Genomic DNA, 25,858 nt, shown 5'->3' with positions numbered 1-25,858 from the left:
CCGCTTGCAGCTGACCTGAGAGTGGTGCTTGCGCAAGAGCGGGATGAGAAAGCGTCTGTGACGGGGCGAGACGCAGCGTCGGGCAAGGATGGGACAGGCGAAGGAGGTGAAAAGGGACGGCGTGCGGAGAGAGCGGGGAGAAAGTCATATGGAGGGCAGCGCAGATGAGGAGGGGGATTTCACCAGGGCGGCGACGACAAAGTGGGCGGCTCGCGAGACGCTTCCGTCGCAACGTTGGGCCGTCCCGTGCGAGCCCCTCGCCTGGTCGTGTGCGTTGCGCGTGCATTCGCCGGCTTGACGCCCGTCTCTTGCGCGTGCCTCGAGCCCGACAGGGGCCAATCGTGCTTCTCCTCGCGGTCCGGCACGAAACGCTCGCCTTCAATCTCCCGCGCCGCCCGTCTCTGTGAGCGCACCTCGCCGATGAGCAGCGCCGACCCGCCGAGTGCGCTGCACTCGCCCGCGACGCCCTCGTCCGCCCACCACGGCGCAGGCCGCATGCCTTCGAACGGCAGCAGCGCCTCGACCCCGTTCCTCGACCCCTCGCTCTCGGCCCTGCACGACTTTCTGACCGGCGCAGCTGGCTCGCCCGCCACCCAGGCCAACAGCCCCTTCCCGACCGGCGCAGCGACTGCCGCCCTCGAGGCGTTTGTCGCGAGTCCGGCCGCGAGTAACGCCCTCGCCCTCGCGGCTGCCCACGGCTCTGGCGCACCCGAGTCAGCGCGCAGCCCCGCCGGCCAGGCTGCGTCGTTCGCCGACCTGCTCGCCGAGTTCACGCTCCCGGCGAGCGCGCAGAGTCCCGAGGCCTCCGCACGATCGAGCGACGGATTGATGCAGGGCCTCGAGGCACTTTCGCAGGCCGGCGCCGGGTCGAGCGGCCACCAGGACGGGCTGGCGGGCGCGCAGTCGGCACAGGAGGTCCTCCTCGAGCAAATCAAGCTCTTATACCCGGCCGCTGCCTCGCCGGCAGCGAGTGGATCCGCACATTCGCACCCGTCCCCTTTGCCTTCCGCACATGCGTTTGGCGCAGGTGAAGGGCAGGATCTGCAGCACACGCTTCAGCAGCTACTGGCGTCCAACCTCGCTGGGATGCACGGCTTCTCGACGAGCGAGACGCCGACTCCAACTGGTCCTCCACCTCAGGTCTCGTCGGGTTCCGCTGCCGCACCGCCCCCCTCTTTCGTTCCTCCGCCCCATCTTCAGCATTCGCCGCAGACGAGCGGATCTCCGTTCGCCGCCCACTCGCCGGCGCCGTCTTTCCACCACCCTTCGTCGCAGCACGCGAGTCCGATGCCCACCTACACTTCCCTCCACAACTCGCCTCACCACGCCTCAATGCCTCTGTCGAGCGGTCACTTCCCTCCCGGCTCGATGTCCTTTCCCCCTTCCTCTCTTTCGCATCTCGCGCCGTCCTTCCAGCAAGCTCTCGGGCAATTCGCCGCACCGCCGCATCCTGGCCAACCACCTCTGCAGGCGCAAATTGCCGCGCTACAGCTGCTCATGAACGCACAGCTGCAAGCGCAGCAGCAGCAGGCGCAGGCGAACGCGACGATCGCGGCGCAGACGCAGACGCTTCAGCAGCGCCAGCAGCAGCAGCAGCAGCAGCAGCAGCAGCAGCAGCAGCAGCAGCACGAAGGGCAGCACTCGGCGCCGCCCACGCCGCATCTTGGGTCCGGTCAGCACGAGACGCTGCCGCCTACATTGCAGCAGTCGTATCAGGCGCACGGAATTGGGCCGCACGCACAGCTGAATGGTATGCAGAGCGCCGGGACGAGCGTGGACGGGTCGTCGTATCGCGAGAACAACGAGGTTGGTCTTGTGCTCTCTTCCCGACGCCGAGCGAGGTCACTGACGCATGCGCACATCCGCAGTTCGTATTCAGCCCGCTCATGTCGCCGGTCATGACTCCTCATTCGGTCTTCACCAACGCCTCTTCGCTCCCGCCTTCTGTCGGCCCTCTACCGCTCGTCACCCCGTCCGACATGTTCCCGCCTCTCACCTCGCCAGCGCTGGGCCCGCAACTCTACAACAGCGACGGACCCGGCGCGTCTCGCCTGCACGCACACCGCAACTCGTTGCAAGGCCTCGTGGACGGCGTCGGCGCGCTCTCGACGCAGCTCCCGCCGCCCGGATCGCCCGCCGGGTCGTACTACTCGCCGCGTCTCGGTCCGATCGACGGCGGCGCCGCAACAGGAGCGGGCGCGGTCGCGGGGCGCCGCGGCGCGAGCAGCGCATCGAAGAAGACGCGCCCGAGCCCGCTCATCAAGGCGACGGACCCGTCTCTAGAGCGCAGCCGGCGCGGGCGGGCGAAGACGAACTCGGGCAGTATTGGCGGCGCGAGCGGCGACAAGCGCGCGACGGCGAGTGCGACGAGCAGCCCCTTCATGGGTCCCCAGACCAACGGGCGTGCTTCGAGCGTCTTCTCGACGACTTCCGGGTCCAGCAAGACATCGCCGGGCGAGCAGACTGTCCCGCCGACGGCCGGCGGGTCGACGTCGGCTGGCAACGGCAGCGTCGGCAGTATCGACACGCCTAGCCCTGTCGACCTCTCGACCGCGGGACCATCGCAGCCGGCCCCGTCGCAGCTTGCGCAGCAATATCAGTCGATGCAGCAGGTTGCCGACGGCTTCTCGGCTGCACCTTCTTTCACGGATATCGAGGGTACCTCGGCCCCGACATCAGCCATATTTGCGCCGCAGCAGAACCCGCACGCGCTGTACCAGCTCGAGCCGATGGGTCCGCCTCCGCCGCCACCAACCTCGTACAACCCGGTCACGCCTGCGAGCTTCATGAACTTCTCGTCCGACTTTGACATGAACGCCCTCTCGTCGCTCTCGCCCGGGCTCGGCCCCGTCACGTCTTCCTCCGGTGGACCGCACGGTCATGGCCTGAGCGGGCTCGAGTCGGCGCTCTCGTCGCTCAACAACAGCCCGGCGCTCCTCCCGCAGCCCGACGCGGGCTTCATGCCCGTCTCGGAGCTCAACGTGTCTTCGCTCGCGGACGGGATGACAAACGAGACCTTCATCGCTCCGCTTCCGCCTTCGGCGTCGTCCTCGCGCCCCTCGACGGCCAAGGGCGGTCGGAGGAGCACCGCCGGTTCGGTCAGGGCGTCGCCGGCGCTGAGTGCGGTCGACAGCGCTGCAGGCCCGTCGACAACCGGCAAGGGCAAGGGCAAGGCTGCTGCAGGCGGCAAGAAGGCCGCCAAGCCTGCGAAGGTCAAGCCCAGCCCGCGCATCGGACCGAGTCCGACCATTCGGCCTCTACTCGCTGACGGTAAGTGCGAGCTCGCGCCTTCTCTTAACTACGGACGAGCTGACGAACGGCTTTTCCGACAGGGGCTGCACCTGACGCGCAAGCTCGCCTCGCCTCGAAGAGCAACTACGAGAACATCCTCGACGGCCGCGGGCCCGACTTGCTCGGCCTCCCTCCATCGATCCAGTCCGAGCTGCAGTCGCAGGGAGGTGCGCAGGGTATTACGCCCGACTTGCGCCGCTCGTCGCACAAGGTCGCCGAGCAGAAGCGGCGCGACTCGCTCAAGCTGTGTTTCGACGAGCTGCGCAAGCTGCTCCCGCCCATTCTGCCCTACACGGACGAGTCGGACCGGCGCCCGGGCGACGGCAATGTCGGAGGGCAGCGGCACGGCGAGGTCGACCCAAACAACCCGAACAAGGGCGTGAGCAAGGTCGCGCTCTTGCGCCGCAGCAACGAGTTTCTCGACATCCTCCGCGAGCGCATCGAGCGCCGCGACCGCGCCATCTCGGCCCTGCGTGGTGAGCTCGCGTTGCTGCGCAGCCAGGTCGGCCTGCCCGGCGTGGATGAGGGCGTGGAGGAGGTACCCGGCCTCGAGCTCGACCTCAACCACCTCGACAAGGAGGAGCGCCAAGCCGGCAACCTTGCTTTCTGTGCGCTCATCTTACTTACCTCCGTGCTTTATCGCTTCGCTGACCCGGTACCATCGCAGACGAGGACCTCGACTTTGACCAGAAAGTCCTCCCCGCCTCGCTCGCGCGCAAGCCGTCCGCGTCTTCGTCGACCCGCCGGTCAAGCTCTACGACCGCGGCCGACACCAAGCCCGCGCCCTCGCGTGCAACGGGTACGCGACGCTCTGCGCGTGTGTCGCAGGCTGTCGTAGACGATACGATGGACGTCGAAGGCTTCGAATGATGACAGTGTCCGGTGTCTGACTCCCCTCCGCGTCTACCCCACTCCGACGTTCTTGCATGGTTGTACGACTCGCCGATCAGTGTTGTTATTAGACTTTACTCGCGCACCGCTATTCTCTGTCTCAGGCTCATCGGGTCCCGCTCGAGCCCCTCGCCCCGTCTCCTGTCTCCTCCGGCCTGACCCGCGGCTCGCTGGGACCGGTGTGTGCCACCCCTCGTCTTCTACTCTGCTGCGTGCATCTCGCTTTCGATGGGCCCTTCAAGCGCTTTGCGACGGCGACGCAGCGACTCGACCGATTCGTGGCCTTCGACCGCATCGACCGCATCGACTGCTTCCGCGGACGATCTGCATTCGCCTTCGTCCGACCGCAGTCCAAGCAAAAGCAAGAAGACGCGCTCGTGGAAGGACGACACTCCGTCTGATACGGACGAGACTGCTTCGCAGAGCGACTCTTCCGCGTCTAGCGCAGAGGTGCGGGACCTCTTTTCGCCGCTCATCCGCTGCTTGGCTGGGGTGAATCGTGTGATCGGCAGAGCACCTCTTCGCGGCGCAGCAAGCGCAAACGGAAGCATTCGCGGCACGGTCGCATGCAGCTCCTTAAACTCGCCGGCGTCGGCGTTGCCGCGCTGGGCGGCCTGATCGTGCTTGTTTCCTTTGCCACGCAGGAAGGAGGAGACGACGCTGCTGTACCGCGGGGACAGGGTGTCGGCACTGGAGCCAGTGCTGGCTCAGGCGCAGCGACGAGCAAGGTACTCAGGCTGTATTGCGGGACACGCGCTGCCGGTTGACACTTTTCGACAGCAGTCATCCCCTTCGACAACACCTAAATCGTCTGGGACCTCGGCTGCGGGCGGTGACTCTCCTCGGAGTCTGCAAGCAGCGCACGAGCTGACACCGTTTCGTTTAAGCAGCAGCATCGGCAGACTCACCCGCCTCGAAGTCGTCAGATCCGCCGAAGGAGCCGGGTTCTGCGCCAAGCAATGGCGGAGGAGGGCCATACGAGCTAGTGCAGTCTCACGAGGGAGAGACGTTTTTCGATGGGTGGGATTTCTGGTCGGACGCAGGTCTGCTGCGCTGTTGTTACTTGAGCGCCGCTTCTTCGCTTCTTGTTAACGATCTTCTGTGACGCAGATCCAACACATGTGTGCTCTCCACATTTCGTTCAGCCGCAACAGCGCGCTGATCGCCTTGACAGGGACAAGTCGACTACGTCCCACAGGACCAGGCGCGCAGCGCCGGCCTCATCTCCACCAGCTCGTCGGTTGCAACGATGGCAAGCCTGCCGAGGGCACGTCGGTACCCCAGCTGCTTGCTGACACCGGCCTGCCTGCAGAAAGTAGACAGCTCATCGACGCTCGAGGCGGGCGCTCAGCGACAGTCGGTGCGGATCCACAGCAAAGAGGCCGTCCAGATCGGCTCGCTCATCATTGCCGACATTGTCAAGATGCCATTTGGTTGCGCTAGTGAGTTACTTTGAGCCGTTCACCGGATAGCGCTGATCTGACTCTGGACTTCCTTCTCACAGCTTGGCCAGGTAGTGCAGTCCGGTTGCCCTGCCAGCCAATACGCTTACACCTTACTTCCATCAGCGTGGTGGATGAACGGTCCCAATTGGCCGGCAGGCGGAGAGATGTAAGCCCCCCTGCCGCCTGAATCGGCGTCCGACCTTCTCAACAAGATCCAGTTCCGCAGTGACGTCCTCGAGGGCGTGCATGATTTTCCAGCCAACCAGATTACGCTGCATGTTGTTGACTCGGGGTGCAAGTTGTCGGAAAGTGCGGACGTGACAGGCAAACTCGTACCGGCCAAGTGCGTTCTGCAGCTTCTGCTGCTCAACGTGCTGTCTCAGACACGGCTGACATTGACTTGTTCAACAGCGATGACTGCAACGCCAATGTCAAAGGAAATGCCGGCTGCTCTTATGCCGAACAGGCTGCCAACTCGTACGGCAAAGGCTTCAACGATGCCGGTGCGACCGTCCCGCTCGCTACCCGGTGTCCTCGTGCCTGATCCGTCCACTGCAGGAGGCGGAGTCTTTGCAACGTCCTTCACAGCGGACGCAATTGACCAGTGGTTCTGGAGCCGGCCAGACGTGCCGGAGAACATCAAGTCAGGCACGCCCGACGAGGCAGGCTGGGGGAAACCAACCGCGAGCTGGCCTTCGTCTTCTTGCGAGATAAGCAAGTGCTTTGCGGACCAGTGAGTTTTCCACGGCGAGCCTCCACAATGCAACAAGCTGACTTGGCAAGTTTGCTCGACAGGACGATGATTTTTGGTGAGTCCCGGAACAGAAGCAGCAAGTCTTGCGCAACCGTGAAGTCCTGACCCAGACACTCTGCCGGTATACCCAGATACCACCCTCTGGTGAGTCCGCAGCTCCCCTACGAGCCATGTAGCCCGCTGAAGTGGCATCGATTGCACACCCGGCAGCGGCGACTGGGCAGGTGCGGTGCGCCAAACAACGCGGCCTGCTCCCATGCAGCGCAGGCTGACGTACGCGACACGCAGGTCTGGGAGGGCGAGTGCCTCGAAGTCGCAGCGACTTGCGCCGACGCCGTCAAGGATCCGAAGAACTTTGTCGACGCCGTATGGGAGGTTGCGAGCGTCAAGGTGTACTCGCTGGGATAGCACAGGGCGCGTGTAGCATGGCTCGTCCAGTGCGACTCGCTCAAAGACTCGTCAAGGCGCGTGGAAGCGTAGACAGTCGGGTGCAAGCAGATGTCGAGAGGACGAGGAGGCGACAGCATCTCGTTTGCTGCGGGAGCTGCACCGGCACTTCAAGCGACTCTGTCAGCACCCACGAGCAAGCACAGCCTGTCTCAGCAGCGAGGAAAGGACGACGCGGACAAGTGCTCGGCGCTTAACCAATCCTCGGCGGCTCGCGGGCGAAGGGACCTGGCTCTTCCCGCCCCCGTCCACCCCGCAGCCATGGCCATTGCTCCGATCTCGGGCTCGCTCCGCAAGCACGTGAGTCTCTCTCTGTCTTTGTCCCTCGGCCCGACGCGCGAGAGAAGCGACACTGACGCCCCCGGCTTGCTCCCCTCCTCGACCCGCCCCGCCTCGCCCTCTCTGCCCCCGATGCGGCTCGTAACTACGCGCTGCGTGCAATTGCGCCTCGACCAAATTCCGCGATGCCCGCGCCGTGCCCTCGTGACAGCTCCTCACCAACCTCAGCATCGGCATCGGCGGTGGTTTCGTCGTGCGTCTCCCTGCCCTCCTGCGCGCCTTTGTGAACACGCGTGCTGACGCAAGACTTGTACAGTGCGGCTACGCCTTCTGGGTACGCGCGCGCGCAGAACAGCGGATCGCGGAACCCAGCAGCTGACCGCACCCTCCTCCCTTGTCCTCCTCCCCGCACCGCCCGCGAACCTTGCCGCTGCAGAACGGTGTTCACCTCCCCAACGTCCGTGCCCGCGACGCCTGGTCCGTCCCGACGCGTTCGCTCTGCGGACCTGAGGCGGTTCCGCTGACCTGATCGAGCCGCACACAGGTACCTCGAGCAGTCGAAGCTCAAGGCGGAGCAGTAAACGTAGACCGGCAGGAGCAGAGTGCCGAAGGAGGAGAGGAAGGAGAAGGGGCAACGCCGACCTTTTATACGCGAGACCTGGCGCTTCTCGGCCCTGCCTGCGCGGCACCGAGCGTCCCCCTGCTTGCGTCTTCGATTCCGCTTCGCGTCTGCTTGGCCTCCTCCCCTCGCTGCCTCGCCGTCTCTTCACACGCTCACGCCTCACGACATGGCCATCGCACCGATCCAAGGCGCCCTGCGCCGCTCTGTGCGCTCTGCTCCCCCTCCCAACTCTTCCGCCTCCTTCTCGCGCACGAACGACCGTCTCACGCCTCTCGCGCTCGATCGCACAGGCTCTGCTGCACGTGGGTATTGGGATCAGCTCGGGGCTCCTGGGCGGGTACACGTTCTGGTGCGTCTTGCTCGAGCGCCAGAGAGGATCGCGAGGAAGTGTGCAGAAGGTCGAGGCAGCGAGTTGACGACCACCTTGCTGATACGCTGCGCGTGCATGCAGGTACGGGCACCACATGAGGAACGGTGAGCTCACCTACGGGAAGGGACGGAGGACTCTGAAAAGGCGACTTCCGGACCGAAGCCAGTTGCTGACAGCCCCTGCGCTTTGTCTTCCCTCCTCGCCGCATCCGATAGTGCGCATTCGCGACCAGTGGTACCTCGAGCAGCAGGCGAGCGCGGAGCACGCCAAGTAGACGGGGTCCCTTTCGAACGAACGCGACAATCGTCCACACGCGATGGAGCAGAGAGAGCGAGAGGACGACTTGCTGGCTGCATTCGGTACACACTCGTACAAAGAAACCCGACCCGTCTCTACGACAAGCTCGCGCCGACAAAGTTGGGTGCGGCGCACGCCCCGCGGTCCGTCACAATCCGGTGCACCTCTCCGCCCTCGGGGTTGACCCACGCCGCCTCGCGGTTCTCGAGCGTGGTAAAGCCGGGCTGGACGGCCTCGAAGATCTTCTTCTTGGGGTTGAGGAGCTCGAGCGGCTGCTTGTCGGCGAACGAGGTAAAGTAGACGCGGTCGCCCGGCTGCGATCCCGCGGGCGGGTCGACAAACTCGACGCCAGAGTCCTTGCCGTCGGGCGAGGTGGCCTGCGCGACGCCCCGAGTCAGCGTCGCTCTATTTCCGAGCGTCAGAGAGAGCGAGAGACATACGCAGAGAACCATGGCGAACGACTTGATGCCGCGCACTGCGGAGGAAAGAGCGGCATCAGCTCGGGGTCGGGGGATCACGGGCCCAGACCGGCTCACTCGCTACAGGCTTGAGGTTGCAGACAGCAATGACGGTAGCGTTGCGCACTGCAAGAGACCAAAGCATGAGCGTCGCTGGACTGGAGAAAGAGGAAAAGGCGAGCGCACTCTCGTCGAGCGTCTTGTACTTGACGAGACCGGAAACGACCGTCCGCGGCTCAGCCTCGCCAATGTCGATCTTCTCGACATAGAGCGAGTCGGCATCCGGGTGCTGCATGACTGCGCGGGGAGCAACAAACGAATCAGTGCGCCAGGTCGCGTAGGGAATGGATTCGCCGGCGACCCACCCTCGACAATCTTGCCGACGCGCAAGTCAATCATCCACGGTGCAGGAGCCTCTGCAACGGGGGCCGGGGCCGCGGGCTTCTTCTCCTTGGGCGCCTTTTCCTTCTTCTCGCCCTTTGCCTTCTTGCCCTCGGCCGGCGCCGCTGCCGCTGCGGGCGCCGCCTCCTTGCCCTCGACCTCCTTCTTCTGCTTCTTGTCGGCCTTCTGCGCCGGCGCAGCCGCAGCCTCGCCCGCGGCAGGTGCTGCCTTGGGCTTCTTGGCCTTTACGTCGGGCTTGATCTCGACGACGGGGACGTTGTCGACGTCGATGGGGACGACGGCGGGGGCGAGGTACGGCGCGGCCGAGCGCGCGAGCGCAGACGCGACGAGCGGGAGATGCTGGACGTGGTCAAAGTGGCGCGTGAGGGCCGGGTGCGAGAGGAGCGCAGAGTGCGACGCGTGGGCCTGCTCGGACGACGCGCGCGGGTCAGTCTCGTGCGTGCGGGGCACGGGAGTAAGGGAGTGGGGAGAGGTAAAGCGCACGATGTAGGGGTGCACGGCGGCAAAGACGCCGAGGTCGCCTGCGGTGAGCGACTCGCCGGCGACGTACGTCTTGGTCGTCAACTGCTCGTCGACCGCCTGCGCTCGCCTCTCGGGGTCAGTCGGCGTTCCCTCGACGGGACTCGAGGCATCACACGCACCTTGAGCTGCTCGGGCTGGTCCCAGGACCCCTGCTCGACCTGCTCGAGCCAGCGCTTGGCCTCGGAGCGCTGCTCGTCGGTCGCGCCGAGGGCATCGTTCGTCTTGCCCGCGGCCTCGAAGAGGTGGGCGGCGACGTCTGCGAGGCTAGTGGCCGTGCCTGCGGGCGAGTCGAGCGAGAGCTGGTGCGCCGAGATGCAGTGAGTGTCGGGAGGACGAAGGAGATGAGGAGAGGGAAAGCGCACCTGGTCGCCGTGGGATATGGCGAGGTCGGGGACGTACTGGCCGTAGACGTCGTTGACGAGGGCGGCTGCGCGTCCTGCCGGGGTCGAGGTGGGCGGGAGGACGAGAGCGGGCATGGCGCGCGAGGAGGAAAAGGGGGCGGCGGTGGTCGAGAAGAGAGCGGGCGACGGAGTGAGGGTGCGGAGGTGCGAGTCGAGAGAAGCGAGTGCGCGTCTGAGCATGCGCTGGTTCGAGCCCAGTAGACGGGGAGAGCGGCGGCAGTACGGGCTGGCGTCTACCGCGCGCAACAGAAAGCTCTCGGGCGCAGTTGCACCCTCTCGCCGCTCTCCCGCACCGCACACACTCTGAGAGGCCATGCTCGCACGGACACTCGGTCAGTCTGCCCACCCACTCACTCCCCCGCACCGCAACCGAGCTGACCCTCCCCCCCGCCGCGCGCAGCCTCGACTTCGCGCTTCATCGCCTCGTCCTCGGCGCAACCACCCGCGCCCTGCCGCCAATGCACCCGCGCACTCGCCACCTCGGCACGGCGACCAGCACCACCAGCTGCCGCAGACCTGCCCCCGCCCCGCCCGCTCCACGCCCACCCCAACGCCCTCGCTCCGCAGCCCCTCCCCCGCTCCTCTCCCTCGCCGTGCGTCCCCTCGCGCACACCCGAGACGCGTACCCAGACTCACACTTGCACACACACACACGCACACAGTGATCAGCCCTCGGCCCTCTCGCTCCTCGCGTCCCAGCCCTCCCACTACGTCTCGGCCCTCTTCATGGGCCGCCGCTACCTCCTCACCCCCGGCGACGTCCTCACCGTCCCCAAGCTCAAGAACGTCCCCGTCGGCGCCCGCCTCGCCCTCACCCGCATCCTCGAAGTCGGCTCGCGCGACTACACCCTCCGCGCCGCCCACCCCGCCTCGCACCCGGCCGCGTCCGTCTCGTCGGCCGTCTCGGCGCGCCTCGCCGCCCACCGCGCCCCCGTCACCCTCCGCCCGCCCATGGCCCGCGCCATCGCCGTCGACGGCGTCCCGCGCGACTGGCAGCGCCACCCCGACTCGCTCCCCTACCTCGCCCCCGACGTCGTCTCGGCCGACCTCACCGTCGTCGAGCACACAAAGGGCGCCATGTTCGAGGTCGAAAAGTTCAAGCGCCGCAAGGGCTACCGCCGCCACCTCCGCAGCAAGCTCGGCTTCACCAAGCTCCGCGTCGGCGAGATCAAGCTCGGCACCCACGCATGAGCGCCGCGCGTCGTCGCCGTCGTTCCCGGACCTCGTTCAAGACTGATCCGATCAGCTCTGCGCAGGGGTGAGCGCGAGGAAGGGGGGAGCTCGTCTGTATCGCATATCGCATTGTACGAGTCGTTGTACAGTTTCGCACGGGTCGTTTGCCAGGAAGCTGCCCTCCCTTTCTTTCTTTCGGCGCGCCTTGTTCTGTACGACTCTGAAGGGACAGGGAGATTGTCTGGCGAATTCTCAGCCCGCACAAGTCGAGCTGCAGCAAGTCGTCGCGGCATCAGTCGACGCGCCTCTTCTTCCGCTCGATCGCGTCGCCCTCTCGCGCTCGTCCCTCGCTCTTGCCGCTGTCCGTGTCGTGCTCTGCCCACAATGAGTGCTGCTGCCGCCTCGCTGATTCGCCCCGTCGTCATCTGCGGTGCGCATTCACTTTCTTGCACCCGCGCCCCGCCTCATCAGCCAAGCTGACCTGTTCTCGCTCTCATCGCCCGCCTGGAACTTCTGGATATGCTCAAACTACTCGTGTGGCCCTCTCCACTCCTCGGCCGTCTTTCCGACCCATCTCGCGCGACCGCACGCACTCCACCTCATTCATCTCCGACGCACGCTCTTCGTCCTGCGCGCCCCGATGTACCGCAGGCCCGTCTGGAACGGGCAAGAGCACGCTGCTCAAGAAGCTCATGGCCGAGTTTCCGGGCAAGTTTGGCTTCAGCGTCTCGCGTGCGTCGCCTCTCTCCTTCGCATTGCACCTTCTCTTCGACCCCGCCGTGTGTCTCCTGCTCACCTCTCGCGCGTTGATCTGCGTCCGCGGCACCAACAGACACGACGCGCGCGCCGCGACCAGGCGAGGAAGCCGGCGTCTCGTACCACTACGTGACGCGCGACGCGTTCCTCGACCTCGTCCGGCAGGACGGGTTCATCGAGCACGCAGAGTTCAGCGGCAACATGTACGGCACGAGCGTGCAGGCCGTAGAGGACGTCAAGAAGGGCGGGAAGATGTGCATCCTCGACATTGATACGCAGGTGCGTCTCGGCGCGCCCGCTTTCGGCGACTCGTGCCCTGAACGCCTGTGCTGACTTGAAACCTCCCGCACACACTTTCTTCCGACGACCCTGCATGTACTCACGCGCAGGGCGTCAAGCTGATCAAGGCAAACCACCCGTACCTGAACCCTCTCTACGTCTTCATCTCCCCGCCCTCGCTCGCGTCGCTCAAGACGCGCCTCACGGGGCGCGGCACCGAGTCGGACGCGTCGATGGCCGCGCGCCTCGCCGCCGCCGTCGGCGAGCTCGACTACGCCAAGTCGGGCGCGTTCGACGTCGTCGTCGTCAACGACGACCTCGAGCGCGCGTACCGCGCACTCAAGCAGGTCATTGTCGAGGGAAAGACGGACGCGGGCGACCGGTTGCCGGACTTTGCCGCGGAGCAGTAGACGGGCAGCCAGGGGCATCACTTGCATCGTTTGTATCGTCGTCGGATCCGGATCTTGCGCTTGCTTGGGGGAACGCGTTCGCCGCGAACCACTCGTCCCTGCATCCGTTCGCGCTGTCCGCGAGCTCCGCGCTTCGCACCTGTCGCGCTCCCATCGCCAGGATTCTTGGGCACACAGGCTTGCCTCGTGCGCCTGCATTACAAAGAAGACGAGCGGGATCCAGCTGCCGGTCTCTGCGGGACGGGGCGGCATGCTGCTCGGTCCAACACTCCTGCCAGCTCCAATCGCTACGGCTCTCAGCAGTCTGGTGCCCGCGCCGGATTGCCTCGCTCTGTGGCACGCGCCGAGACTCGCTTCTGTTTTCGCTCACTTCGCTGCCTTGCGAGAAGACGGCGGCAGGTCCCGGCTCCCCCAGAAAACGCAAGCAGATAGCAAGCACCGCGTGCGCGGGCATCTTTTGCGGTCACGACGAGTCTGTCTACGCGAGGTCGACGAGCGGGTCGCAGTACAGCCGGAACGTCTTGTCGTACTGCCCGGCGGCGATGAAGCGTGCGTCTGCACACAGTGCGAGCAATCGTCAGCACGTCGAAGCGAGGAGGAAGCAAAGGAACCGCAAGGAACGCACCGCTCGACACGTCGACGCTCATGACCTTGCCAGCCTGGTCGTTCGACAGCGCGCGCACCTGCTGCCAGTCGTCGGCGCTCCACACCTTGACGAACCCGTCGAACCCGCACGAGACGAGGAACGAGCCCGAGACGGGGAAGTCGGCCTCGTCGTCGCGCCGCAGCCCGCCCGGCCCGCCCGCACCATTCGCCTCGCTCTCGGCCGCCTCGTCGCCGTTCGCGTCTGGGTTCGGCTCGCCCGCGCTCGAGCCCGAGGGCATGAAGACGGGCAGCTCGTTGAAGGCGCGCGGGACGTCCGTCAGCGGGTAGCTGTCGGACCCGCCGGCGCGCGGCGGCGCCTGGAAGAACTTGAGGTCCGAGATGGCGCTCTTGTGACCGGGGATGGTCGCGATCGCCTGGTGCATGCGCAGGTCCCAGATGCGGATCGTGTCGTCGTTCGAGCCGGTCGCGACTTGGTAGCTGTCGAGGAGAGGCGGGTCAGACAGGTCGAGCAGCAATGGACGGGCTCATTGACAGACCCGTTGGGCGAGAAGTCGATCGAGAGGATGTCGCGACTGTGTCCGGACAGGACAAGCGCAGTGCGACCAGAACGCAGATCCCACACTCGCGCAATCGCATCGAGACCGCTGCGCAACGCACGAGAATTCAGCTGCTTGCCTTAGCAGGCCATGAACACGAGAAGAAACGCACCCAGAAGCAACCAGCGCGCCATCCTGCTGGAACGCAATCGCGTAGACCTCCTTGCTGTGCCCTTCCTGCAGCAACAGCTCTTCGCCGCCCTCGACGTCCCACAATCGCCACGTCCCGTCATACGACGCCGAGCCGAGGTAGCGGCCGGAAGGGTGGAATGCGATGAGGCAGACGCGGTTGTCGTGTCCCTTGAGCGTTCGCAGGCAGGTGTCGCTGTGAGGACGAGGGAGTTCAGATGCAGTTGCGGCGCAGCGGACAGGATCGAGAATTACTTTTCCAGGTTCCACAGCTTGACCTCGTTATCAGCACCGCTCGTGGCAAAGTTGACGGCGCTGGCCGACTGGGAGAGAGTGGCTTCGGGGTGCCATGCAACGCCTCCTATCCGCTCCTTGTGACCTGCAGAAATCGAGCCATCAGCGTCATTCGACAGACACGTCATCAACAAATGGCACTCACCCTTGAGCACGCGAACCTCCTTGCACGACGGGACATTCCACAACTTTGCCTGGCCCGTCCACGAGCCCGTGAGGAGCATCGACGAGTCGGGGGAGAAGCGCAACGACGAGATGGCGCGCGTGTCACCAATCTGCGAACCAAGGTTGGTGAAGGTCGAAAGATTGGCAAAGACGGCCTTGCGGACGTCCATGAGCCGTGCGAGCGGGACAGTCGCGTCGAGACGTTGGCGAGCAAGCCGTTTCCGCGCCCTATGCATACGTTAGCGGTGTCAGCGCTTCCCGTAGTATGTGCAGAACTTGGATGGTGACGGACCTCGGCAAAGAGTACTCGGCAATGTCGCGCCTCGCCTTCTTGAGCGCCGCCGATCCCTCCGTGTAGAACTCCTCGTCCTTGTCATCCTCGCTGTCCTCGTCACTGCTCTGATCCTCCTCCTCCTCGAGATCCATCGCCTCGCCGCGCTCGAGCCTGGCCTTGGCGATCAGGTCGCGCAAGCGGTCGCGACGGTCTGCGGGTCCCTCGCCGAAGAGCGTGATGGGCTCGCCGAGCTCGCGCAGGCGCGCGCGCACCTCGCCGTCGTTGGTCGGGAGCGCAATCTTGCGCGCGAGCTTCTTGCGGTCGAGCTCGGAGAGGAGCCGCGCCGTCTCGGGGTGCGCGGCAGAGGCGGCGATGTCGACCTCGCGCGCCTCGAGGGCGTCGAAGTCCACGTCCATGGAGGCCATCGTAGCTGTCGCAAGAGCTCAAAGGCGGTACCGCGTCTTTCACGCCGTGTCGAGGGGTGGACGGTGAGCGAGGAGGGGGGACGAGGTGATGAAGCGGCGGAAGGAAGACGCAGAGCTCCTGCAGCAGTTTCGGCTGACAGCACTCTTGTTGCACTTGTCTGCGGCGCTTGCACCTTTCTGGGCAAGCCGCGAAACGAAGTGAACGCGAGCAAGACGGAGGTCAAGCTGCAGCTGCTCCTCCTCGTCGCGATGACAGCGACCAACTTCCCGCAGTGCACTCTCGCAGGCAATCAGACTGAGTGAAAGATGAAAAGACCGTCCTGGGTCTTGCAGCGAATGAGGTGGAAAGGGAGATGTATGGCGGGGTGTACTCGACGGACGAGGAAGGGAAGAAGGGGAGGAGGGGGTACCGACAGCGTACACGGGAAAAGAGGGAATGCACGATAAGTACACGCGAGCGGGCCATGTCGAGAAAAATGTAGGCACGGGGTAACGATCACACGGAGGAAAGAGAGCGAGGCGCAAAGCGAGCGAAGGGGCGGGACACCAGTCTATGAGGGGGAGCAGGGTATGTATCGAGTCTCTGGGAGAAAGGAACCGTCTTGGAACCGCACAGATCACTTAGGAAATGGAGGAGGTGAAGGAAGTGGAGGAGGGCGGAGCGTCCCGCCTCAGCGCGACGAGCGACTGCTGCCGGAGCCGCTGCCGAGCGAGCCCCAGATGCCCTTTGAGATGGCACCGAGCAGGTCGCGCGCTGTGCCCGCAACATTGATGCCCGCGCCGACGCCTGCGCCACTCAAGTCGTCGTGCTCGCCCGCAGCTGCGGCGCCGTCGTACGGCTGCTGGTGCTGCTGGCGCAGCTCGTCTCCCGCATCGCTGCTGTCGAAGCTCGCACGGCCCGCACTGAGCGCCGGCGACGACCCGTCGAGCGAGCTGCGGCTGGCCGAGTCGTCGCGCGCGGCCGTCGCACGAAGGAGCGACTGGCGGGCGTACGAGAGCGAGCCCGACGACGGCGAGCGCTTGAGCAGGCCGGGTCCGGCGCTCGCGCTCGTGTCGAGCCCAGAGGTCGGCGACGCGGAGCCAGGCCCGCCGAGAGGCGAGTGCTCGCCCTCTTCGGCAGGCGAGGGCGCGTGCGCCTCTTCGGACGACGTCTCGGCGGCGGCGATCGAGGGCGACGAGTTGCGCAGACGCGGACCAGACGGCGTGCGGCCGTGGCCGAGCGTGGCGGCGGGTGCAGGGGCAGGGGCGGGGGCAGGAGGGGGAGCAGAAGGCGACGAGGCGGCAGGCTTGACCGAGACGGTCGGCGGCGGAGGCCGGTCGCTCGCCTTGGGCAGCTGCTGCGCCTCCGCCGAGTCATCGACGGTCGCAGGGACGGCAGCAACGTCCTCGACGCGCGCATCGTCCTCGTCGTCGTCGCCGGCCATGTGCTGATACCGCCTGGCCGGGCTCGCCATCGAGAACGTCGGGCTCGTCGGCGTGATGGGCCCGGCGCCAAACGAACCCAGGCTGCCCATCGAGTCGACACTCGAGCTCGTGATGAGCCGGCCAAGCCCCGCCTGCGGCTGCTGACCCTCTATGCTGCCGCCCTCGGGCACGACCGGGAGCTGCGGGTAGCTACTGTTGCGCCCACTGTCGCCATTCATGACCGAGCTGAGCGAGTCGTACGACCCCGCGGCCTTCCACGTCGGCTGGATCGCGATCGGCTGGGCGCTCGCGCCCGCCTGCGACGCGAGCGACGTCGACGACCCGTGGTGGTTGGTCGGCGAGACCGAGTACGAAGTGGGCGAGATGCTCGAGCTCGAGCGGCGGTTGGCGCTCGCCTCGCGCTCGAGCGAGCTCGAGCTCCCGCGGCTCGCGCTCCGCCCGCGCTCGCCGTCATCCGATGGCCGGCGCACGACGCCAGGGCGGACATGCGCCGGGATCGCCGTCGCGACGGCCTGGATGCCCGTCGGCGACGAAGGCGCCGACGCGGTCGACGAGAGCGAGGGCGACGACAGCGCGTGGCTGCTCGCGGGCGAGGTCGACGCCGACGAGGTCGTCGAGTCGCTCGAGGCCTCGCGCGAGCGCCCGCCCTTGAGCGCGCTCCGCTTGGGCACGGCTGCGTCGCGCGATGATGTCGCGGGGGCGTGCGGGCCACGCTGCGCCGTCGTAGCGACCTGCGGCGAAGTCGACGTCGACGGGGTCGGGGCGGAGGAAGCGCCAGAGGAAGAGGACGACGATGCGGGCGAAGCAGCAGTGGCGGGGAGCGAGTCACGGTAGTGCGGGATCTGCTGCTGCTGCTGCGTCGCGTGGTAGTTCGGGTCGAGCGCATGCGAGCCCGGGTGGTACGGGCTGGTGGGCGAGTACGGCCCGCTACCGAGGTAGGTGTTCCCGCCCTGGTCGACCGACCCGCCGCGGTAGTTGTTATGCGACCCGCCAATCAGGTGTGTCGAGCCGTACTGCGCCATATCGTACTCGTCGCCGAGCTGGACGTCGGGCCCGCTCGACCCGGTGAAGTAGTCGAAGCCCATCGCATAGTCGTCCTCGTCTTCGGCGTCCCACTGCGACCGGATCGCAGAGCCAGGCGTCGAGTAGTCGTACATGACGCGCTGCCCGGCCTGCTGCTGCGCCTGCCCGTACGGCGACGTCGTCTCGACATGCTCCTGCCCGAACGCACCGCTCGCATCAGTCGGCGGCGACGCCCCACCCGCCAAGTCGTCCTGCTCGTTTGGATCCGAGCTGAAGACGACGGCGGGCGAGGGCGCAGGGTACAGCTCTACGCTCTTGAGCGTCGTCGGGCCGAGGCGCGCGATCGTGTGCGGCTCCTTCGGCGCGAGCGGGCGCGCAAAGCTGCTGTGCCGCGGGCTGCGCGCACCAAACGTGAGGACGTCGTCCTCGTCGTCCGACTCGCTCGAGCTCGCCGCCGAGTACGAGCGCGCCTCCTCGCTCGAGTCGATCGCGATGCACTGCTCGACGCGGTGATTGAACGCAATGTGCCGCCGCTCCTTCTTGCGCGCAACCTTGCGCAGGAAGTTGCTCGCCGCGCTCGACGAGTCGGACGCGGTGCGCTCGGGCGACGACGACCCGGGCGAGTGGATGGGCGACGACCGTTTGCTGTTGCTGCCCTTGCGGTTGAGCGAGTTGAGCCGCACGAGATGCGAGTCGGACCGCGCGTGGTGCACCGAGATGGTCGCCTGGTCCTCAAAGTCCATCCCGAGCTGCTCGATGACGGGCGAGGTCGGCTGGCCCTGGGGCATGAGGATGTCGCTCAGCGACCGATACTTGAGAATCGGCTTGGCGATGAAATCCTGCTTCTTGCCCGACCGTCGCCCGGAAAGGCTCTGTGTTCGTTTAGGCGGGCCGCCCTGCCCTCGCGCTGATGCGGCCGCGACGGCTCCGACGACCGCTGCGGGCGACGGGCCGGTATCGGGCTTCTGGTTCTCCTTCGAGGGCGAGTCGTTCTTGCTCTTTGTGGGAGACTTGGAAGCGTCGGGGTTGAGCGGGCGCAGCGACTCGAGGCCGAGTCGCTCGTTGGCAGATGCGATGCGGGGAGGGGGGACGGCGTCGACGGCGGTATGCAAGGGCCCGTAGAGCCAGGTGACGTCGCTGTCCTTGAGCCTGCACGAATGAAGTGCCGGGAAGCGCGAGCATCGCCCAATCAGCTGGCCGCGCGGAAACGGACAAGCGGAACGAGAGGCGAGACGGACCAGTTGAGCGTCTCGGGGCTGACGGTCTTCAACTTGCCGCGCTGCTTTGCCCAGGTCCGCCACGAGGCATTCTCGAGCCGGACCCCGTTGGCAATCTCGCTCTTGTGGCGGGTCATGGCCTTCCACGAGGTCCAGACGTCGTCCTCGGCCCAGTCGTGCGAGAGGTAGTCGACGCAGATGGACGGCAGGCGGGTCGTCACCTCGGAGTCGTCGGGCAAGGGGCCGCCGGAGAAGGCAGCCGAGGCCATGGCGACATTGTATGGGTACGCGGGGACGAGGCTGCCGTGCGCGCCCGCGGTGCTCGAGATCGACGAGTTCGGGGTCGAGGGCGCCGACGAGCCGCCTGCGCTGCTCGACGAGGGGCTCGACGAGAGCTGCGCTCCTGCTGCGTGGTCATGCTGCTCGGGGCGGGCGGTGGGCGGGGCGGGCGCGGCGATGCGGGGGTGGTCTGCGATCTCTGGCTCGGGGAGGAGAGGCGGGGTCGCGAAGGGCGCAGACGACGAGGGGAGGCTCGGCGTGGGCGAGCTGAGCACGGCGGCCATGGTGCGCGCTCACGGCGCGCGGGCGGGGTGACCGAGCGGCGGCGGGCTGACCGAGCGAGCGCAGGCCACACGCAGGCGAGCGATGCGAGCGGGTGGAGGAGGTGGTGCGGGCGCGGGGTGGCTGCGCGCCTGGCTGGCTGGCTGTGCTCGGTGTGCTCGGGTCGTGCGCGAGCTGTGTGGTGTGCTCGGGTGAGTGCAGGTTCTGCGCGGCGCAGGGACGGGTGACGGGCGGTGCGGGGTCGGGGGAGCGTCAGGGCGAGAGGACGAGGTAAGCGCGGGAGAGCCGAGAGCGACGCACAGGGCGCGACGAGCGGGCGCGCGAGACTGACTCGGGGGTGCGCAGAGATGCGAGTGGTCGGATGTGGCTGTACGGCGTGCGGCTGCGCGGGGCAGCGCTGCAGAGGGCGGTCGAGCCACGGCGACGGCGACGGCGAGGATGGCCGCCGCTTGCAGCCTGGCTCGCTCTCGTCCGAGGTTCCTTCTCGACCGCCGCCTCGGCCCTCTCTCTCGCTCTCTCTTTCTGCGCTGGCCTTTGTCTTCCTCGGCTCTCTGCGCGCTCTCGACCCTCGCCGCCGCCCCCCCCTTGGCATGATTCTCGCTCCCTTCGTTCCGATCCTTGCCGCCCGTCTCTCTCTCCCTCACCATGCTACTGCATGCTCTCATTGCCTGCAATTGCGCACACGTCGCACTCCTTCTGCGCACTGCGTCACTCGGGGCGGTCCCCTCCTGCTCCCCTCAGTTCCTCCGCAATTCGATCTCATCTGAGGACACCTGGCGGGTCGGTCTCTTGCTTCAGCCGCTGCGCAGGCCCGCGCTTCCCCGACAATGCGCTACCGCAAAGTGCTGCAGGGTCGCGTCGGGCCGCTGCGTCCGACTTGGCAGCCGCTCCTCGACTCGGATGCCTGCGCCTCGGAGATGATGCCCGCATGGTCCCGTGACTTGCTCCCGTGCGCGTCTTGCCGTTCCTGCTGGTCTCGTGCGCCGCATCTTGCGGTGTGCACTCTTGCCAAAGACGGCTTGCGGGCAAGAGCGTGCTGTCAAGTGACGAGCGACGCTGGTCGAGCACCACTCCTTCCGCGCGGCGTTCCCAACGGAAGCAAAAGCCGTCGCTTTCCACGCGTGCGCAGGTCAGCGAGGAATGTGGCCGTCGATACATGCGTTGAGAACGTGCCACACTGGAGGTGTTTCCGTGCAAGCACAGGTCTTTCAGAGAGAAAAGGAGGAATGGAAAGCAGGAGGAGCATGCCGCTGCACCCGTGGTCCAGCCTGCACCACTCAGGCAAGACGTTCCGGGATGCTGTTTGTGCCTGGTGCGCAGTCCGGCGTCAAAGAGAGCACTTCGCAGAAGCGGACTTTCGCGGACTCCGGAGGGTCATCGCCTCGCTCCGCCCGTGAGCTCGACCCCGTCGTCGGCACCCGTTCCCCGCTCGCACGCGCACTGCAGCCGCCCGGTCCGCCCGCCCGAGCTCTCGCTAGCTCTCTCGCACCCGCAGCGAAGCCCACGCGCGGCCCGAACGCCGCTGCTTGCTGCCGTTGGCGCCACTTGCTCGTCCTCAGCCAACCTCGCAAGTCCCGACTCGCACCCCACCCGGTAGCCCAGCATGCAGTCCGACGACGTGATCTGGTGCGTTCATTGCTCACGAGGCGCTCGCGATTGCGCCACAGCTTCGCAACGAGTGTGCCAAGCTGATCGTGCTTCGAGCGGATCCGCAGGGACATCATCAACCGCCAGCACTGCTCGTACAAGATCAAGTACGCTCGCCTGCTCCTTCTCGCACACTCGCTGCAGGAGCTGACGCAGGGGCGCACACAGGACGGTCACGCAGAACTTCTGCCGCAACGAGTACAACCTCACGGGCTTGTGCAACCGCAAGAGCTGCCCGCTCGCCAACAGCCGGTACGCGACCGTGCGCGAACATGGAGGTGAGCTCTGCTCCATCGCGCTGAATCGTCGGCGCACGAGTCAATGGCTAGACGAGAGCGGGTTGCTGATGCCTCTCTCACACCCGCAGGCGTTGTGTACCTTTACATGAAGACGATCGAGCGCGCACACTTGCCGAGCAAGATGTGGGAGCGTGTCAAGCTGTCGGGCAACTACACCAAGGCGCTCGCGCAGGTGCGTCTCCGCCCTCTCATCCTCACTGTCCTTTCACTGACCCCGCCAGCCTTGCTTTCGGCCGCAGATTGACAAGCACCTGATCTACTGGCCCGACTTCCTGGTGCACAAGTGCAAGCAGCGCTTGACCAAGATCACGCAGTACCTCATCCGGATGAAGAAGCTCAAGATGAAGGAGGCGTGCGTCCCTCCCCTCATCACTCCAACCACTCTGCCGTGCGCCCGCCTGATCACCTCGTCTCCTACTCAGCCCGCAACTCGTCCCGATCAAGCAAAAGACGGAGCGGCGCGAAGCGGCGCGCGAGTCCAAGGCGCTCTCGGCGGCGCAGCTCGAAAAGTCGCTCGAGCGCGAGCTGATTGCGCGGCTCAAGAGCCGCGCGTACGGCGACCAGCCGCTCAACGTCAACGAGGAGGTGTGGCAGGCCGTGCTCGGGCGCGAGCGCGAGCTCGAGGCCGAGAAGGAGCTCGAGGAGCTCGGGATGGAGAGCGACGACGAGACGGACGAGGAAGAGGGCGAGGACGAGGAGGAGAACGAGGGCATGTACGAGGAGATGGACGACGAGGACGAGCTGGGAGAGTTTGTCAGCGACTTTGACGAGTCCGAGTTGGAGGACCTCGAGGAGTACGAGGTGCGTCGCTTCCCTCCTTCGTCCCCTTCCTTTCCTTCCTGCTTGCTCACGCGCCTGTACGGAACAGGGTGCATCCGACTTTGAGGGCTTCGACGACGACGAGGACGAGGCAGGGTCGGACGACGACGAGGCCGCATCCGACGAGGACGACGCGGCGCCTGCCCCGACGACGGGCAAGCGGAAAGCGTCCGCACCCGAGGGCGCAGCGCCGGGCAAGAAGGGCAAGGCGGCACCTGCGCCGAGCAAGAAGCCCCGGCGGAGTGCGTCGTTGTTCCGCCTCGATCTCGGTTTGACCCGCGAACAAGCACTGACTCGCTTTCTCCCTTGGTGCAGAGGGCCCGCGTGTCGAGGTCGAGTACGAGCAGGAGACCGAGCCGCTCTCTGCTGCGCAGATGGACGCGTGGTAGTGATCGCCTTATCGCCCTTCTCGACTCGCTTTTCGTTGTGGTGTGCTCGCCCTTCCCGCTGTGCTGTACTTTTCCTCACATGTGGGCTAGACTTTGCCGCGCTCTCTTCCACCGTGTTGCATCATACTGTCGTTCTCTCGCACTCTGTCCTTACTTGATCTGGCGAGAGCAAGAGGGGAAAGGGAAACTCGATACAACAACACTGCACAGCTAAGCTTTTCACAGCGAGGGCCGTCTCGACGCGACGCGTTTGACCAGCTAGACAAACACCCTGCCTGCGCCGCGGCACGCCTCGCACGTCACCTCGTCGAAGAGGAACAAGCCGGGCACGAGGCCGTCGCCGCCGCACCGCCGGCAGAGCATGCCGCCTGTGTGTGCACCATCGAGAGCGCGGAAAATTAGCGCCAGGTCGACATGGATTCAGCGACGGCCGGCACGGGACCGGGAGTCTGTCCCGTGACGAGGGGGAGACTGAGCAAGGGCGAAGAGGCTGCGGACGCACCCATCCTCGGATCTCCGGGGCGGACGACCAGCGCCCCCGAGCCACGCATCATCGCAGGCGGCGGTCCGCCTCCGAACCCGTAGCCCGACCCGACGACGACCTGCGGCGGCGGCGGGCGGGTCTGCGGCGTCTGGAGGAGGCGCAAGGGGCGCTGGTAATTTGGAGGGGGAGGCGAGGAGGGCGAGAGCGAGTGGCGGAGGGCAGAGGTGTAGGGTTTGCCGTGCTTCTGCCAGCACTGCGGGCGAGCGAAGGATGGTCAGCGGGCAAGGTGTGACCGAGCATTGAGGAGAGCGGCCTGCCTTGCGACATGGATGACCTGGATCGTCTCCCCGGTATCTGTGCAAGGCGACGGAACTGAGTATCAGGCCTGCTGAAAGCGGAACAGACGAAGGCCCGTGACGGTTTGTCGACGCACCCCGTATAAGGATCGAAGGGCTTGTATCCCGTGTTCGAGCACTTGTAGCAGACGTCTTTGCCGACCTGTCCGTTCGCTTGGTAAGAATATGAGGAGAAGACCCGCACGTGAGCGAAGGACAGACCGGATAGACGAGGAGTTTCCCCTGATGCAGAAGCGGTTGTCCCGGCGTCGGCGTCTCGGTCGGGTTGTATCCGCCTCCTCCACTTCTCCCTCCACTCGCGTGTGGCGACGAACCATTCGGACGCGGTGGCAGGCCGGGAGAAGGTGCAGGACCGGTGTGCTGCGGGTGTTGAGGAGGAGGGGATGCGGGAGCGAGCGTGTGCGAGTGAGGTAGAGGGCCGGTAGGAACGGGATGGAAGCGCCCTTCGCTGAATCCAGTCTGTGCGGGCGTCTGCGAGAGAAGAGGAGCCCGTCAGTCTGCGTCAGGAAGTTGCAAGGGGTGGGTCGGGCGAACGCACGAGGGTTGCGCCGTTCCAGAAGGGGAACTGCGGCGGCGGGAGACTGGCGCTCGTCGATGCGACCGATGTGCCGGTCGGAGCAGGGCTCAGGTGACCGGGTGGGGGGCCAGGAGGAGGCGCATGCTGCTGTGGAGGGGGAGGGTGTCGGGGAGGGAGGGTCGGCGGTGGCTGAAAAGGGCGAGTCGGCCCGTACTCGAGGGTCTGCTCTGCGTTTGTGGCTGGCGTGGCCTCGTAAGGCGGCTGCAGGAGAGCGAGAGTGGGTGAGCCGAGTCGGTGAGAGCGGGGCCGAGGACGAGAGGAGGAAGGCGCACGGGGGCTTCGTCGGGCACGCCGTCTGCGTCTGTGCTGTGCTCTGGTCTGCGTGGCAGTGGCGGTGCGCTCGCCATCGCGCCTGTCCCCAGTCGAGCGGAAGCGTCGGAGTGCAAGTCGAGCCGAGCGAAAGGCCGGCGACAGAGCTGCACCGCCTCGCTCTCGCTTTCACCGCAGGACAGCTCGAGACTGCGCCAGCTACACGAGCACCGTCGCAGAGACTCGATCCATACAAGCCTCAACAAACCGCGTGCCATAGGCGCACTCCTCTGCCCCTCATCGCAACCCTTCCTTCTCCCTCGCCTTGCGCGCCGACGAACGACGCAAGTTCGGGTTCGACTCGCTCAGCAGATCTAATCAAGTCACGCGAAGGTCTCGTGCCACCGACCAGCCCGCCATCATGAGCCGAACAGCCAAAGCCCTCTTCGCCGGCTCTGTCGTCTTCTGCGGCCTCTCAATCTGGGGCGTGCACATGATCCAGGTCCGCGAGCGTGAGGTGAGTTGCCATGTCACCTGTCCAGTGTGCGGCTCACGCGGTGGCAGACGCATTCGATGCCTCCGCCACTCGCTCGCTACCCTTCTCCGACCGCCGAGCGCAGTCCGAACGACCCGCTCACGCTCCCTCGTCCCATCCACAGACCATGTTCGCCGGTGTCATCCGCGATGAGGCGCGTCTCGCCGCCAAGCGCGCGCAGAAGGCGCGCGAGCTCGAGTTCGAGGAGCAGGCCCGCAAGCGCGCCTACCTCGAGAGCGTGCAGCACGTATCGAATCCGGTCTTGCCCGCACCACAAGTCAAGGGCGAGGTACCGACGAGTGCCGAGGGCATGGACTTCGGATGCACGTCCTGTGAGAAGCCGTGACGGAAGTTCGAACTGTCAAAAAGGGGCGCACGGCGAGTCTCTCAATCGTCGCACGTCTTTCCCCGGCCGCATGCTGATGCGCACCTTACGCAGGCTGTCATACAGCTGGGTGTGCGGGTCGCGGGTGAATCGCCGATGTTGTCCTTGTGTGCGTCCAGTCTTTGCTGCGTCCTGGCCTTCGGCCCATTCTGACCGTGGCCCTCTGGCTCGCAGACTAGCCGCTACGCAATTGCATTATCCCCGCTCTGTGCTTTCTTACTCTTCGCGGCCTCCGCCGCCATTCCAACCAGTGAAGCGCGTCCGGCTGGGACCTGCGGTGCCTTGTGTCCGGGCTTGTGCTTGTCCGCCCGGCGCGTTCGACTGGGTGTAAGATGCGATGCCATTCGCTTGCATGGCGTCTGCGTCTTCAGCGGTCTCGTGGCGAGGCTGCGAACGGGTTCCTTGGCCGTGGAGTCGATGGCGATCGCACTGATCCCGCTCGCAAAGCTTCCTGCTTCATCCCCTGCTGCCCCAACGATCCCTCTCCGCCTTTCTCTAGCCGTGCAGTCCCACTTTTTGCTCAGACAACAGGTTGTGCAGATGGAGTCGGAACTGAACAGGCCGAGCAGGGCCGACAAGAGGTGCGGCTGCCCTCCCCTTCCTCCT

At 66.0% G+C, this 25,858-nt stretch overlaps 10 protein-coding genes across 10 annotated transcripts; 6 read left to right on the top strand and 4 right to left on the bottom strand.

Moving 5' to 3' along the window:
• Positions 1–420: 420 nt before the first annotated feature.
• On the top strand, positions 421–4,161 carry JCM10292_000793 (uncharacterized protein; the record flags this gene model as incomplete). The annotated part of the gene is made up of 4 exons (XM_076650152.1): positions 421–1,806; positions 1,869–3,270; positions 3,333–3,899; positions 3,959–4,161. 4 exons carry the CDS (start codon positions 421–423, stop codon positions 4,159–4,161), a joined length of 3,558 nt encoding a protein of 1,185 aa, XP_076504277.1.
• Positions 4,162–4,748: 587 nt separating this feature from the next.
• On the top strand, positions 4,749–6,789 carry JCM10292_000792 (glycoside hydrolase family 16 protein; the record flags this gene model as incomplete). The annotated part of the gene is made up of 14 exons (XM_076650151.1): positions 4,749–4,802; positions 4,963–5,014; positions 5,070–5,225; positions 5,293–5,303; positions 5,357–5,434; positions 5,495–5,624; positions 5,751–5,793; positions 5,854–5,970; positions 6,039–6,130; positions 6,186–6,360; positions 6,423–6,436; positions 6,513–6,525; positions 6,592–6,610; positions 6,670–6,789. The coding sequence occupies 14 exons, from the start codon at positions 4,749–4,751 to the stop codon at positions 6,787–6,789; spliced, it is 1,074 nt and encodes a 357-aa protein (XP_076504276.1).
• Positions 6,790–8,491: 1,702 nt separating this feature from the next.
• Positions 8,492–10,359, bottom strand: JCM10292_000791 (uncharacterized protein; the record flags this gene model as incomplete). The annotated part of the gene is made up of 8 exons (XM_076650150.1): positions 8,492–8,773; positions 8,837–8,871; positions 8,933–8,980; positions 9,041–9,151; positions 9,220–9,661; positions 9,740–9,835; positions 9,898–10,077; positions 10,141–10,359. The coding sequence occupies 8 exons, from the start codon at positions 10,357–10,359 to the stop codon at positions 8,492–8,494; spliced, it is 1,413 nt and encodes a 470-aa protein (XP_076504275.1).
• Positions 10,360–10,492: 133 nt separating this feature from the next.
• MRPL49 (mitochondrial 54S ribosomal protein bL21m MRPL49) lies at positions 10,493–11,370 on the top strand (the record flags this gene model as incomplete). Its single annotated transcript, XM_076650149.1, has 3 exons — positions 10,493–10,511; positions 10,580–10,772; positions 10,842–11,370. The coding sequence occupies 3 exons, from the start codon at positions 10,493–10,495 to the stop codon at positions 11,368–11,370; spliced, it is 741 nt and encodes a 246-aa protein (XP_076504274.1).
• A 366-nt stretch (positions 11,371–11,736) lies between these two features.
• On the top strand, positions 11,737–12,797 carry GUK1 (guanylate kinase; the record flags this gene model as incomplete). The annotated part of the gene is made up of 4 exons (XM_076650148.1): positions 11,737–11,782; positions 12,004–12,084; positions 12,185–12,387; positions 12,498–12,797. 4 exons carry the CDS (start codon positions 11,737–11,739, stop codon positions 12,795–12,797), a joined length of 630 nt encoding a protein of 209 aa, XP_076504273.1.
• A 478-nt stretch (positions 12,798–13,275) lies between these two features.
• JCM10292_000788 (uncharacterized protein) lies at positions 13,276–15,286 on the bottom strand (the record flags this gene model as incomplete). The annotated part of the gene is made up of 7 exons (XM_076650147.1): positions 13,276–13,352; positions 13,423–13,880; positions 13,940–14,047; positions 14,112–14,324; positions 14,384–14,507; positions 14,568–14,815; positions 14,880–15,286. The coding sequence occupies 7 exons, from the start codon at positions 15,284–15,286 to the stop codon at positions 13,276–13,278; spliced, it is 1,635 nt and encodes a 544-aa protein (XP_076504272.1).
• A 671-nt stretch (positions 15,287–15,957) lies between these two features.
• On the bottom strand, positions 15,958–19,514 carry JCM10292_000787 (uncharacterized protein; the record flags this gene model as incomplete). Its single annotated transcript, XM_076650146.1, has 2 exons — positions 15,958–18,883; positions 18,973–19,514. The coding sequence occupies 2 exons, from the start codon at positions 19,512–19,514 to the stop codon at positions 15,958–15,960; spliced, it is 3,468 nt and encodes a 1,155-aa protein (XP_076504271.1).
• A 1,601-nt stretch (positions 19,515–21,115) lies between these two features.
• Positions 21,116–22,666, top strand: JCM10292_000786 (MAK16 family protein; the record flags this gene model as incomplete). The annotated part of the gene is made up of 8 exons (XM_076650145.1): positions 21,116–21,138; positions 21,228–21,266; positions 21,328–21,437; positions 21,527–21,630; positions 21,698–21,810; positions 21,881–22,259; positions 22,327–22,519; positions 22,593–22,666. 8 exons carry the CDS (start codon positions 21,116–21,118, stop codon positions 22,664–22,666), a joined length of 1,035 nt encoding a protein of 344 aa, XP_076504270.1.
• A 258-nt stretch (positions 22,667–22,924) lies between these two features.
• JCM10292_000785 (uncharacterized protein) lies at positions 22,925–24,430 on the bottom strand (the record flags this gene model as incomplete). The annotated part of the gene is made up of 7 exons (XM_076650144.1): positions 22,925–23,034; positions 23,169–23,403; positions 23,468–23,504; positions 23,584–23,648; positions 23,708–23,977; positions 24,045–24,284; positions 24,356–24,430. 7 exons carry the CDS (start codon positions 24,428–24,430, stop codon positions 22,925–22,927), a joined length of 1,032 nt encoding a protein of 343 aa, XP_076504269.1.
• Positions 24,431–24,753: 323 nt separating this feature from the next.
• On the top strand, positions 24,754–25,213 carry PET117 (Pet117p; the record flags this gene model as incomplete). The annotated part of the gene is made up of 2 exons (XM_076650143.1): positions 24,754–24,849; positions 24,992–25,213. The coding sequence occupies 2 exons, from the start codon at positions 24,754–24,756 to the stop codon at positions 25,211–25,213; spliced, it is 318 nt and encodes a 105-aa protein (XP_076504268.1).
• Between the last annotated feature and the right edge of the window lie 645 nt (positions 25,214–25,858).

The sequence above is a fragment of the Rhodotorula paludigena genome (genome assembly GCF_050403205.1).
Source record: "Rhodotorula paludigena JCM10292 DNA, Rt_paludigena_JCM10292v1_ctg32, whole genome shotgun sequence".
NCBI lineage: Eukaryota > Fungi > Basidiomycota > Microbotryomycetes > Sporidiobolales > Sporidiobolaceae > Rhodotorula > Rhodotorula paludigena.
The sequence above is the reverse complement of the archived record's forward strand: the minus strand, read 5'-3'. Positions and strand labels throughout refer to the sequence as shown.